The 14,411-nt window shown below is 36.0% G+C and overlaps 1 protein-coding gene across 1 annotated transcript in view; it reads right to left on the minus strand.

Annotated features, from left to right (window-relative positions):
• Nucleotides 1–2,043: 2,043 nt before the first annotated feature.
• Nucleotides 2,044–14,411, minus strand: part of lrp1aa (low density lipoprotein receptor-related protein 1Aa) — a 131,742-nt gene continuing 119,374 nt past the window's right edge. The window contains exons 77-91 of the mRNA XM_056735396.1: nt 13,486–13,757; nt 13,099–13,277; nt 12,194–12,300; nt 11,941–12,060; nt 11,615–11,791; nt 10,922–11,062; nt 10,643–10,813; nt 7,864–8,025; nt 7,572–7,755; nt 7,253–7,351; nt 6,959–7,029; nt 6,749–6,842; nt 6,565–6,594; nt 4,146–4,290; nt 2,044–3,839 (exon numbers count right to left, since the gene is read on the minus strand). Coding sequence (XP_056591374.1) covers nt 3,699–3,839; nt 4,146–4,290; nt 6,565–6,594; nt 6,749–6,842; nt 6,959–7,029; nt 7,253–7,351; nt 7,572–7,755; nt 7,864–8,025; nt 10,643–10,813; nt 10,922–11,062; nt 11,615–11,791; nt 11,941–12,060; nt 12,194–12,300; nt 13,099–13,277; nt 13,486–13,757 — 2,093 coding nt within the window. The 3' untranslated portion in view covers nt 2,044–3,698. The remainder of the gene's footprint in view (nt 3,840–4,145; nt 4,291–6,564; nt 6,595–6,748; nt 6,843–6,958; nt 7,030–7,252; nt 7,352–7,571; nt 7,756–7,863; nt 8,026–10,642; nt 10,814–10,921; nt 11,063–11,614; nt 11,792–11,940; nt 12,061–12,193; nt 12,301–13,098; nt 13,278–13,485; nt 13,758–14,411) is intronic.

The following is a 14,411-nucleotide window of genomic DNA, read 5'->3' on the forward strand; positions in this document are numbered from 1 at the left end:
AGCCCTTAAGGAAATCAACCATGATTTTATCATAGTGTAAGTGTAGAAACCATGTCATTTGGCAGATTTGAATGAACACACTTCCACTACACAAATCAAGGTTAACTCTGGTTATACTGAAGCAACACCATGGTGAAATTGTAGGGGTGTGACGAGATCCGAAAAGTCTCAAGAACACAATTTCCTCATTCAATTCGCATGATTGAGTGAAAGGCTCGAAATTGCGACCATTTTAGTTGCATATGTTCCCTAAATTAAAGCTGTGCGAGTATTTGTGAGTGCATGTTATGTTGTGATGTGAGCTGTTATCATTACTGAACAGAACACGCTAATAAATGCATAAAGTATGTGCCAGTAATACATGCATCCAAAGTTCATGAAAAACTACATTTAGAAGCTTTATAGCGGCCAGCAAAAAGAAGCCTTCCCCCATCATCCCCTCTCTCCCTGCACAACTACAGGTGAACTATAAAAAAAATGTTTATGATAATTTTATATAATAATTTTTATAATTAATTTTATAATAATCCTACAATATCTATGCCCTACTCCCTTAAGAGAAAAGATCTTGATGTATAAATTCTAGAGGGTAAAATGCAATTGTTGCTGCGTCTGAAATTTTAGTCAGTTATTTATTGCCTTGCTGCCACGTGAGGCAATAACTTGGGAGCTCGGTCCTGCTCGTAAAAACACCTTCCTCGCACATGGGCACGCATAGTATTGTGGGACATTGAAGGCAGCGAAGGATACATTTATGCTGCCTCCAAAAATTTATTAGATGAAGGTTTCTCAAAAGACAGGAAGTAAAGAAAACATTGGATTCGGACAGGCCCTGATGCCTTCCTGCCTTGAAATGCTGCCTTTTAGAGTTTTCGTGTGCAGGGTGTATCTCTTAAAGTGTCCTTTTAATAAAAACATCATCAATTTCTCTTCATTTGGAGTGACGTTTTTTGTTGTGTGCCATTCCTGAAGGGCCCTTCTGAGGGCGAGGTATCCTGTTTGGAACGCACCAATGAAACTGCATCAACACAGATACCGTCAAACACCCTTTCCTGCGGCCAGTCGCAATACAACAATACAATTTTGCCCTTCCCTTTTTGATTGGTTTGTTGTGCCTGCAGTGGAGGCTAAAAATGTCTGGACACTGGACAGTCAGTATAGTCCCACCTCTTTTATGTTGTTGACGTCATGTGCTGAAGAGTTTTTGTTGAGAGGGGGAGAGGAGCTTGATGTTTTTGAAATAAATGCAAATGAATAAAAAACAACAATGGTGTGCACGGATAAATCTTTTACAATAATCACTGCAACTTCTGTTTGATTGCATTGTGACTTTTAGAGTTTTCTCTTATAACATATTCACAACGCTTCTGAAAGAAACTTTTTCTAAGAAGCAGGAAAAAATCTTAAGCTAAGAGAATGGGTAGGGTTGACCTCGTTGCTATGGATGATGTCAGCAAGCTTACTGACTATGACCACAGTCATTGGCAGTCATTTAATCATAGAAATATTATAGAATGAAGTATCATGCTGACATACTTAAATTAAGGTTTTAAAATAAAAAAGTAGTCATATTCACATAAAACATTTTTAAATATAATACACAAATTAAGATCATACAATATAGGGTAAATGAGTAATTAAACAAGTGAAGAGTTCATTTGCAAAAACTAATGTTTGGCCATAATTTCACAGCCGATGATTTTAAGACATATAGAATAAGTGGAATAATGACTGAACTGATGACAAATACATCAAACTGAAACCATTTCAAGAGATGGAAGTGGAATAACGTGTGTCATACATATATGTATGCATTTCCTTCTAATTCCGATTTGACATAGACTTCCTATGATGCATAAGAGCATCTGATTTTCAAGTGTCAAAAGCTGCAGATATTTGAAAATTCTACATTTCCGCTGAGCCACAGGGCTTCAGAGACAGATGGCAATGCATTAATTAATTAACAGCTGTCAAAATGTAAAGCACTTCTATTTTTTAATACATATTACTTATCAAACATAACATAAAACAAGTTAGAATATAAATGCCTCAAACAATACTGTTTATTTTGCAAGTCTCTTTTCCAAAGTGGAGACGCCAGAGAGTATGCCTAAACTGCATGATAAATATGTAGTATTAAGATTTTATTTGTAGAATAATAAAACAAACAGTGTTATAAACTTGAAATGGTAAAGGATTAAGACATGTTTTATTTATGACAATATGTTATTTAGTTCATAAAGCACTCCAGCAAAAAAGTTTAACATTATTCTCTTCCATGCATTTGGTACTATAAAAAGCTGTAATTTTTCATACTGATTTGATATTAGAAAGCTGATATGTGATGACAATTTTGTCTTCTGGAAAAAAAAGTGAATCTGTTACTTTACTGCTAGTAAAACATGTTTGTTTAGAACTTCTTTAAGTACAGTATATGGCTCATGAGCATTCCACCAAAAGCAGCATCTAAGCAACATATTATGAAAATTACTTCGGGAAAAGCATATTTTCATATATTTTAAGCAACATGATGGAAAGTATAATTAAGTGACAGATTATAAAAGAGAAGGTGAACACGTGTCAAAATTGCAGAGTTTAAGTGACATTTAAAAATAATTTTCACAACTGTAAATTTGACACCTAAAATTTAAAGGTGGGATCAAGCCTAGAAAATAAATCACTAGAATTAATGCAGGAATGTGAATTGTTTAAGGATTTCTTTGTAAGCAGTTTTCTACCTTCTATAAAACCTTTAATGATCCTTCACTTCATTTGTCTTAAAATAAATTACAGTACCAGCCAAACGTTTGGACCTAAAATAATAACACAAACTGAAGTATTTGAACTTTAGTGAATAAAACATCTTGTATCGTCTAGATTACAGGTCAGCACATTCATTATATGCATCCTGGGACAATATTAAAGATGCCATGTATGCTGGACACTCATCTGCGTTCTCTTCATCTTTTATAGGGACTTTCAGTCAAGTGTGTCAAATGTTTAACAGCTAGCGAGTTTAACAGCTAGAGTTTCCATCATCTAAACGCCTTTGTCCGTTTAAACACACAACATGGTGTGTAAAAACCTTTATGCTCATCCGTGAGTTTTACTAATGTAATACTGCGATGGTCTAGATCTGTGCAAGAGAAAACTACACTTAACAGTTATGAATTTACAATGGAAGTCATAAAACTGTATTGTAATGTAAAACTGATTTCATCTGCTTGATATTGTGTTAAGTTTAAAACAAACAACATTCAAGAAAACAGCATTTGTTCCAGGACAAACGTACCCAGTCAAACACACAACAGTTGGCACTACTGATGGAACAACATTTTTCTCTATACATCTCATACAAAAATAAAAAATGTTCCAATTTTGTTCATTTTTATTTTCGACTCCATATTGCACAGAGGTAGTGGCTATTAAGGTAAAGGGGGTGTGACCTATAAAATGGCAAAAACAACTTTTTTGTAGTAGAAAATGTATCTTTCTCTTGATGTTTTGTTCTGACCAGAAGAATTGTAAAAGAACAAAATATAATACTGCAATCACATACAAAAGTAGTCCATTTTGTACATTTTATACAGTGTTAACACTTGATCGATGATTTTCTCCTGTTTTTTCTGCTTTTATTCTTTTTTCTCAAAAAGGCAAAATGTTTTTTCTTCAAATGGTTTGGGCGAAACTGACAAGATCTAAACCAGGGGGTCCACCAGCGGCTCTTCGTCGGCCCTTGATAGCAGCTCCTTCTTCTCGTCTGTGCTGGCCAGGGAATTGCGGCTGTTGTGAGCTCCCATGTACAGCGTAGCATACACGGGATTTGTAAAGTTGGTTGGCTGCAATAAAAAATAATATTATCTCAAAGTAAATTGTGGTTTTGACTTATACTTTTTTATTTCTAGTAAAATACCATAGATTTACTTAAAATCCACAATACGTCACTAAAACTAAATATGGGAAAAGGTCTAAAGATTGTAGATGGCATGAGCTTGTTCCTATATTAGAAATGAAGACACAGTCCGTTTGTAATGTTCAGTAAACAAATCTGTGTGCGATTTTCAAAAGAGTCAAATTCTGTCAGTGAATCATGAATTGTAAATAGTAAAATAAACAGAAAATCTTATTCAACGCATTCGTCTTACCTTGTCCGGATCCAGCGTGAAATCAGCATCCAGCAACTCTCCGACATCGTCATCTTGTTCTCCTTCATATATTTTATAGGCTGGGTTCCCAATCTCAACGTTCATTGAGCCATTGGTCATTCTCTGATGCTGAAAGCCTTTGGCTCTGCAGAAATAAAGTGTAGTTTATGTTGCTATATATAAAGACTGTATTTCAATTTAGTTATTAGACAGCATAAAGCAGCACAGGTAGAAATACAGCCACAACACAGAGAAATGTCACTAACAGTAACAAAAGGACAAATCCAGCATTTTCCAAAAACATGGGATGTCTATACTCAAGTCTATTATATCAGCATAATTAGAAATACGTAGAAATACGTTTAAACCGCAGATAGTAATAATTGAAATACTTAAATGTATAAAATACAGCCTCGGCAGTATGAAACAGTTGTGAAGGAAAGTGCAGTATTATTTTATACAACAAGTTATGTGCGCTCAAATCTGTATAAGCTACTACAACAGCTTAACGTATAGCATATAGGTTAAAAAAGCTTTTGCATGTGTGCGTGCGTGTATTATAAAATCAGTTTTTGGTTTAGTCTTCATTTGAAAAGTTTAACAGAATGTAAAGCAGCAGCTTTTGAATATGATACGATATAGAGCATAAGAGCATATGCCCAAGATCTAAAGCATGGAGTGACCACATACCTTAACGCGATGTAGTAGACGTAGTATAAAATCAATCCCATGTTATCTTGATAAACACTGACTTTTAAAACACATATTCGACAGATCGTCTCACGGGTACATGGGAAGGGTATAACTCAACTGGCTGGCCTGAGCAAGATTCATTTGTTTCATTATCCCGTGAACAAGGGATAAACCACTTGTAGGGTTTGGTCAGGTGGTTTAACAGAGATACAGTGTGACTAGTAATGCACCAACATGAGCATTTTTGACCAGAGCTAAACTTCTGGACACATTGGTCCATAAAATGTTCATTGTTTTAAAATACAAACAGACAATAGAACCCATTATAATCCATTATGCTGTCCCTTCTGGAGGCGGCGCATCATGACAAATGGTTCGTCATTAATGGGTTCTGCTGTCTTTTGTCACATAGACGCATTGTATAGAAAAGTTGAACGTTTTTTTAGTAGATGCAATGCAAATTCACCTCACAATCGCATTCAATTCTTCGCCGCAATATCAAAAGCCAACTATCCAAATATCAAAATGTGTTGTCGCACATTTGTGAGTCTCATTAAACATACACAGAGATGTTGTTAATGTGACTGTTCCAATGCTGTTCACAATTCCGACCAGATTTTCAGTGTGATCTGTCTTATAGCTTATATTTGTCATGTTCAGCTTTTAAACTTTTGGTGCATCCCTAGATATGACAGCTAGAGATTGAGTCAGACCATAAGGACACGTACACTTTATAAACCAGTGGCGTCATGCCCATTCAAACAGAAACAGCCAGTTTTGCATGCAGTTAGGCATCTATTAATCAGTTATACGATTCTATAGGAAGACACTATATCAGTTACGAGTTGCACCCTGAATCTGTTTTAGAACATTTTCGCAATTTGTATTAAGTACAGGAGCTTAACATTTATCAATCCGGCGACTGAAAAAACAGCGCTGGTAAATGTAAGCAGCGGTTGGGAGCTCGGCTCACGGAAACTATGCTTTACATATCGGTAGCATCATTTAAAGTGAATTATGTTTATGTTACAGTTAAATTTTTGTGTGCGAAGACTGACAATACACTCAAAGAAAATAAGTTTTCCTCTAAATTACCAAATCATATATTCAATCATTTAATATAGATTTGGAAATACATAGAGTGGTATATTAGTTAAAACAATATATACGATATATTAAATGATACATTAAGAATTGACACTCCATTATATATTTCTGTTTCATAACAGAAGGAATTGTGTAATGGATAATAAATCTGTTTTAAAGGCAGTTTATCAAAGGTGACCCACTTTGCTTCATTTTTATTTGGTTTTACTTTTGTGTTCTATGTTCATTTGTGTGCAAACAATGACTCCTTACCTACATAAGCACAATTTTTTTTACAATATATTTGTTCTCAAAGTACACCAGACTGATGAACCCTAAAAATGTACATAATTTTTTTGTTAAATGGGAAGAAGATTCATATATCAATCAGATAATGTTGTAATTTATTTCTCGTAATGACTTGTGCGATGTTTTGAATACGCTTAATGTACATACTTAAATGTATGTATTTGTACATACAGGACATGTTTCTGTGTGTTTTGCACACTGTGTCCCCTTAAAAAAAATAGGTGCATGACGCCCCTGTTATAAACCACAGGACCACAACTTTCCAAACCAATAAATATGGACAAAATGGGAGAAAGACAAAAATAAAGACATAGCGGAGAAAGACCGTTACCGCGGTCGCTTGGAGTGGGATTTGCCCAGTCTGTGGAACAGAGCAGATGCAGTCAAGCAAGAAAGAAGGAAAGAAAAGAGTTGTTTGGGGCGAGATATATCTTCAATTTGAATTTCATCAGTATTGATCCATTGAATAAGCAGCAGAGCAGGTGTTAAAAAGCATTTCTATACTACACACTCACCCTCTCATCCTTTTTCTGTACCACAAAACTGCTCCTCCAATGAGCAACACAAGCAGTATGAGTATAATCACTGCAATCACTATTGAAGCTGTGCCTAAAAGAAAAATACATTTCTATTAAAAGAACAGGGCCCAACTGACTACATTCTACATTAGTATATTTTCAGTACTTTAATAAAGTTTGTTTTTCTTTATATATCCATGCACTTACGGCCACTGGATGCAGCATCCATGTTGAGGGCAGGATTCTCACAGCGATGCCCTTCCCATCCAATAGGACATCTACAAAAAGGCAAAAAAAAAACATGTATGTATTACATTACATGAAATTACATTCATGAACATTATATATGTTCAGAATACATCATACTTCAAAACCAAAGCCAATATTTCCAATGATCAATGTTGTTCCATAGTTAGACTAGAGGGGTGCTTGAATACATATATAAATAAGGGTATATGAAAAAGTTCATTCAATGTACCATTTGTGAGATAGTTGACTTACTTGCACTGTGGGAGGTTTGTCGGGCCGAGGGAGCATTGTCCATTAGCACAGTATTCTTCACATGTGTAACAGCTTGGCTGGATTCTGCCGTTGCTACACCTACACGACATTAAACAGGTCATACAGTTGAGTTTGGAAATATTTGGACATATGGAAACCAAAACTGGGTGAATTAAATATCTTAATGCGCACCCATTGCACAATAAAACCAAAAAGTGATTCCAGCCATGACATTGTAGGTTTTGTTTGTATTTTGTTTTTATGATTCTTTATGACTGTGATTCGACATAAATGGATCATTGAATGTGAAATGGTGTACCTGCATGTAACATCTCCATGAGGCTGGTAGAGATTTGTGGGAATACACTTGCCATTGTGGCAATAGTGACATTTGTCCACTTCACAGTTGTTGCCGATGAACTGTGGAGGACAGCGACATTGTCTCGACCCGTCACTGGACTTCATACATGTTCCACCGTTATCACAGGGTCCATCACACTTCCCTGTCGAGAAGACAATACCCTTACAAATGACAAAGATGACTTTTGCAACCACGTGAAAACTTGGCCTCTTTATGGACACAGACAGCGTGTGTGGTGTGTCGCACTCACTGTATTGGCATTGGTCTCCCAGGTATTCTGTAGGACAGCTGCAGGTGGGCTGGTTACCGCGGCTAACCGTACAGTTTCCTCCATTCTTACAGTAGTTCAGACACGTGGGTTTGTTACAGTTGGGTCCTGTGAAGCCTGCCAGGCAACGGCAAGTTGGAGCTCCTGAAAGAAAATCACGAATCCAAAAATGTCATATAAATAAATGTCATATAAATAAATCAGATTATACACAAGATTTATTTGAATGAGATTTCATTTTCATTGAAATTTTATTAGTAAAAAGCTTTTTAAAATCTGGTATATCAACACTGTATACATTGATATCACTCAGTTAGTGAGTGTGATTCTCACCAGCAAACGGGGAGTAAGTGGATTTTTTATAGATGTACATACACAAGTATGTTTGTTTGTATATGGGTTAATGACGTGACATGTATTTTTTGTGTCCAAATTCATTATTTTCCTAAAAAGAATTTGAATAAATACATGTCATATATCAAATGGATCTACAATATGTCCTTTATAAGAAACCCTTTTCATTTTATTGAAATTCAATAGATTTTTTTGAGTTTTGGTGTTTGAAAGACCAAAAATGTCAGGTGGTGCGACCGTCCGAACATACAAACAGAGAACAAAACTGAGAAATAAATGTTAATTTTCTCAATAAAATTCTTAATAAAATATTTTGGCATGATTTTATGTTAAATTTCTTATATATGAGGGGAAACATACTCAGTGCTAAATACATTAAATGTATATTATTTTAAATTAATATATGGTCGCACCACCTGACATTTTCTGGGTGGTAAAATCATAAATCTTGTTTAATAATGAATTAATGCTCCCTAAAATGCTGTAAAACCAATATAAATCAACACAATACATTTTTTTGGACATAAAAATACATTTTCAAACTGTTTTGCTTAAAATATTTTTTTTTTCTTCTTGAAAATCTTATTTGTCATTGACCCATATGTGTACAGCCCTACATACAGTGCTCAGCGTAAATGAGTACACCCCATTTGAAAAGTAAAATTTAAAACAATATCTCAATTAACACAAAAACCATTTCCAAAATGTTGACAAGATCAAGTTTAATATAACATCTGTTTAACTTATAACATGAAAGTAAACTTAGATTACACATTTTTCAGTTTTATTCAAATTAGGGTGATGCAAAATGAGTACACCCCACAACAAAAACTACTAAATCTAGTACTTTGTATGGCCTCCAGGACTTTTAATGACAGCACCAAGTCTTCTAGGCATGAAATGAACAAGTTGGCGACATTTTGCCATATCTATCTTTTTACATTCTTCAAGAATGACCTCTTTTAGAGATTGGATGCTGGATGGAGTGATGCTGAACTTGTCTCTTCAGAATTCCCCATAGATATTCGATTGGGTTCAGATCAGGAGACATGCTTGGCCATTGAATCACTTTCACCCTGTTCTTCTTCAGAAATCGAACATTGGCATTAGATGTGTGTTTAGGATCATTGTCATGTTGGAAAAGTGCACGATGACCAAGGGCATGGAGTGATGGTAGCATATTCTCTTTCTTTTTCGGGACAGAGCAGTACATTTGTGAATTCATGATGCCATCATTGAAATGCAGCTCCCCGACAGCAGCAGCACTCATTCAGCCACACATAAGGACACTGCCACCACCATGTTTCACTGTAGGCACCATGCATTTTTCATTGTATTCCTCACCTTTGCGCCGCCATACAGTTTTCAAGCCATCAGTTCCAAAAACATTTATCTTGGTCTAATCACTCCAGAGTATAGAGTCCCAGTAATCTTCATCTTTGTCAGCACTCTAGGCGGGCTTTTTGTGCCTGGGCTTTAGGAGAGGCTTCTTTCGTGGATGGCACCCATGAATGCCATTCCTCTGCAGTGTACGCCGTATTGTATCACGGGAAATAGTCACCCCAGTTTGACTTTCTACTTCTTTAGATAACTGCAGTGAACTTGCATGTCGATTTTCTTCAACCTTTCTCATCAGAAGACGGTCCTGTCGAGGTCCTGGACGTCTCTGTGAGATGGTTGCAGTTACATCTTTTTTAAATGTTTGTATCACTTTTGCTACAGTATTCTGACTGATAAGTAAAGCTTTGCTGATCTTCTTGTAGCCTTCACCTTTCATGTGTAAATAAATTATTTTCTTTCTCAGGTCTTGTGATATTTCTCTTCCATCTGGTGCCATGTGGTGAAATGGGAAGGGGTTTTCTTTAAGCACACCCTTTTATAGTTAACTGTCACCCGTGTAATGAATAATTAGACTCACCTGTGGTTGAATTCTTGCTAAATTAGACATTTGTAGTCTAAAATTTAGCTTTGCTCCAGAGACTTTCAGTGGGGTGTACTCATTTTTGCATCACCCTAATTTGAGTAAAACTGAATTTTTTTCCCCTAAGTTATATTACTAACCTTACTTTCATGTTAAAGGTTAAACAGATGTTATATAAAACTTAGTCTTGTCAACATTTTAGAAAATGTTTTTGTGTTCATTGAGATATTGTTTAAATGTTACTTTTCAAAGGGGGTGTACTCATTTACGCTGAGCACTGTATATGCAGGTAGTTGTGCGATTAAGAATTAAGTTCCGATTAGAGATGCTAATGCCTGGCTTTCATCGTTTAGTGAGAGAGAGAAAGAATGCTTTGTCTACCTGCGAGCGAGACATCACAATTGAGGGTTCCTGTATATCGTGCACTTTACATTCACATAATAATAATTTGTGTCTATGTTCTTGTGTGTGTTTGTGGTCTCGTACCTGTGGGAGATGCAGTGCAGGTTCCCCCGTTCTGGCAATAATCTCTGCACTGGTTTAAGTTACATCTTTCTCCTGAATAGTTGGGCTGACAGCGGCACTTGGGCTGTTTCCTGGCGTTCAGCACACAGGTGCCACCATTCAGACACAGCATGGTACAGGTGCCACTAGGAGCTGAGACATAACAAATACATAGATCATTGTGTGAATACCCATGAATGTAAATGACTTTGATTTCTTTAAATCGGGAATCGTTGTATTTTAGCAGTTGAGTGGACTTACAGACAGGTGACAGTGTGGGTGTGGGCACCTCCACACAGGTGCCGTTGTCTAGAATTCGGCCGTTTGGACATGTGCACACTGGACCGCTGGGACTGAGCAGACACAACCACTCACACTTTTTCCTGTCACATGGGTTTGTCACTGTGAAAAGTAATATGTTTATGTCATACATTTATATGAATTGATTACATATACAGGATGTACATTAACATGTTTACTGTATAGAGTAAATAAAACTGGCAGAAAACTTTCATAAAAAATACAGGAAACATGTAAACAGCTTTCTAGCTGTGAAGAATCAGGTAGCATTTTCATTGTTTGTATATTTCAAAATTCTTAACAGTATATTTCATGGTTTCAAGTTGTTGAAATCAAAATTAACAAACACTAAACTGTTCAAATTGAACCTAAACACAAAATAGATGGTAATTACCTATTACTTTCAAAAATCATTATATTATTTTACAATAAAACTAAATGGAAAGTTTTGTTTAATATTTTATTTTACTTTTTTGTACAGTTAACAAATTAACAGTATTTTTACTCTAGCATTTTACCCTAATCTTTCCGTTTCTTTTGTGTTTTTTTACAGAATTATATAATCTCTACCAGTTTCTACCAGCACTGGTTATCACATAAAGGCTGAGTCTTGTTATTCTCTAAGGGCCTGTTGTTTGACAGATTTATACTTACTCTCTGGCTGTTTGTAAGGGTGATACAGGACCAGATCCGTGGCATGATTCATGCCTGCGGTCAGATGCTCAACAGACCCTTTGCCAAACTTGTTTACGCGGAAGACAAAGTTGTTCTGGTTGGTTACGCCGTAGATGAAATCCTCAAAGATGTCAATGCTAAAGGGATGATGCAAATCTATGTTTGTGTAGAGGGAGAAAACCGCATTAGATAGAACTGGATTTGTGACTGAGCACTAGACTTAAAACTATTTTTACTATTGGCAAATAAATTCACATGTAATTTTCAGAGATGTGAGCTTTATTGATGTAACTGAATGACTCAACTGTTTTTAATGCTGGAAACAGCTATGACGGGGTCTGTTCCATTCAGTCTCACACTGCCGATAACAGAGAGTTTTGCATCAGCCCAGTACAGTCGCTCATTGAAATAATCCACAGCTAGACCTGATAAACACAAAACAGAGCTCACGTCATGAGGGTTTGCATCATGTGTACTGTAGTAAGACCAGGCATTTTCGGTTTAACTGTAGTAAATTAATAGTTGTGTATTTTCCGAATGGGTCACATAACAACTGACCTGTGGGCCATTGGATGTTTTCATGTACCAGCGTCTCTCTCATGGTGCCGTCCATGGCTGCCGTCTCAATTTTGGGGTGGTTTCCCCAGTCGGCCCAGTACATAGTGCTTCACAAAGAAAAGATTAAGAAATTCAATACAAAGCGTTTCAAGGGATTCTTTCAAATGTAATTGAACAAGGTTTCTTTACTGGTTACTGATGATAGATGGATACATACTGTAGAAACATGAGTTTAGATTTCATGAAGAATTTGTTTTTGTAAAGGGTTGATGGTTGCAAAGGTGTTCTTAGCGCCTTTATGCTGGAATACACTTCTAGACTTCTGTTCAGATTTTCAGATTCTATCGCGTAGTGTGTGATCTGGTTTTTCTCTCCAAACTTTCAAAAAGTCTGCAAGTTTTTGATGTCTATTTTTTATATGTGTCCAGGGGCCGGTTGCATAAACTGCTTATACTAGTCTCAGAAGTAAGTTATCTAATTATTTTCTTCAAGCTTGGTCATAAATTCTTTAAATCAGTTACATAAAAAGGTAAATTAGTCTACTTGAAAAATGAAAAGTAACACTGATGGGTCATAAGATATTGACTTGTTCTGAAGATGCAGTCTTAGGGGCTAAGTTTATGCAACTGGACCCAGATTTTAAAACTTGTGTAGTGTATTCCAGCCTTTAATTAGCGCTGTATCTGTTGCTAAGGTGATCTGGTTTGTTGCTAGGGTGGTTACTGTACAGGAGCTGATCCATAGTACAAGAAAACGTAAAAGTGATTAATAAACTCAAATTTACAAAAAAGGCCTAGCATATTAAACTTTCCACACCTAAGAGTATTGTTTGTGTTTTAAGATGCTACAGAGCGCTGGAGAAATGTCCATGTACTGTGTATTATTGATTATGACATGAGTCTCACCCCCTCTGAGGGTCCACCACAATGGCGTAGGGTTCATCGATCATGCCTGAGATGAGAGTTTTACGATGGCGTCCGTTCATTTGTGCCACTTCAATGACATCACGACCCGAGTCCGTCCAGTAAATGTTGTTGGCCACCCAGTCCACAGCTATCCCACGAGGCATCTTTAATCCAGGGATCTACAACAATTTCAAAATGCAGATATTGTTTATAACTCATTTCATTACATTCCAGTAGATCTAACTTTAGCATGTCAGCATACCATTTATTCCCTTGTTTTATCACTTGCTTTATTTACACACAGATTTTTTCATTTGAAACTGATGTTGAAATGTGATTCTAACTGTAAAATATTGATGTCTTTTGTTTTTGTGAAGCGCCTCTGACCTCTAGATCAGTAACTCTGGGATCAGTTTGTCGTCGGTTGCGATTCGAGTTTGGTGAGACAGGTCCATTAGATGGCTGCTCGAAAGATGAGATTCTTCCGGTGTGCCAGTTAGTCCAAAAGATTCGTTTGGATTTTATGTGCACATCCATTGCGTCAATTCGGACATTTGCATCTCCCTGGAAGGCTTGTTCGTATATCCAGTTTTGCATTCCAGGATACAGACTGCGGATTTCATTATCATCTGCGACGTATAGAACTTGCTTTTCACTACCTAGAATAAGAAAAAATAGAATGGAAAGTCAGAATACACACCATAGTTTTCTTTAAGGTCGAAAACAAGCCCTGTCCCACATTTTTCTCGTTCAAGAAAACAGAAGAAAACACTCCATTGCATGCTGATTTTAATTCATTATATTATTTTTTATTAACCATACAATAAAGAAGATAGGTTACACTTTATTTTAAGGTCCAATTCTTGCTTTTAACTCACCATTAATATCGACTTTGCGAGAGAATAAAATGTCCTATTTAGTTTAATATTTTTCTTGTTTTCAATGTGTCTCATGTACAGCTGCTTTGTAACAATGAAAATTGTAAAAAGCGCTTTATAAATAACGTTGAGTTGAGTTTTGCGTAAATATTAGGCAATAATATTATTATTTATTTAGTCCATGTTGATTATGAAAAGTGAACAGCATGTCTAGATGTCGGGAAATATGAAGTGGACCTTATATGATGTAACCATTTCAATATGTTTTTGTTTTGATAAAACATTTGTGAATTGAGAAACATTTAGATTTATGCATTTGGCAAACGCTTTGAAGCAACTTACATTGCATTATCCTATACATTTATACATAGGTATGTGCTATTCAATGTTTCCACAAAAAATTGTCTGGATTTAATACATAGGAAGAAAACCAAG

This window comes from Triplophysa dalaica, chromosome 21, assembly GCF_015846415.1.
Source record: "Triplophysa dalaica isolate WHDGS20190420 chromosome 21, ASM1584641v1, whole genome shotgun sequence".
Lineage (NCBI taxonomy): Eukaryota > Metazoa > Chordata > Actinopteri > Cypriniformes > Nemacheilidae > Triplophysa > Triplophysa dalaica.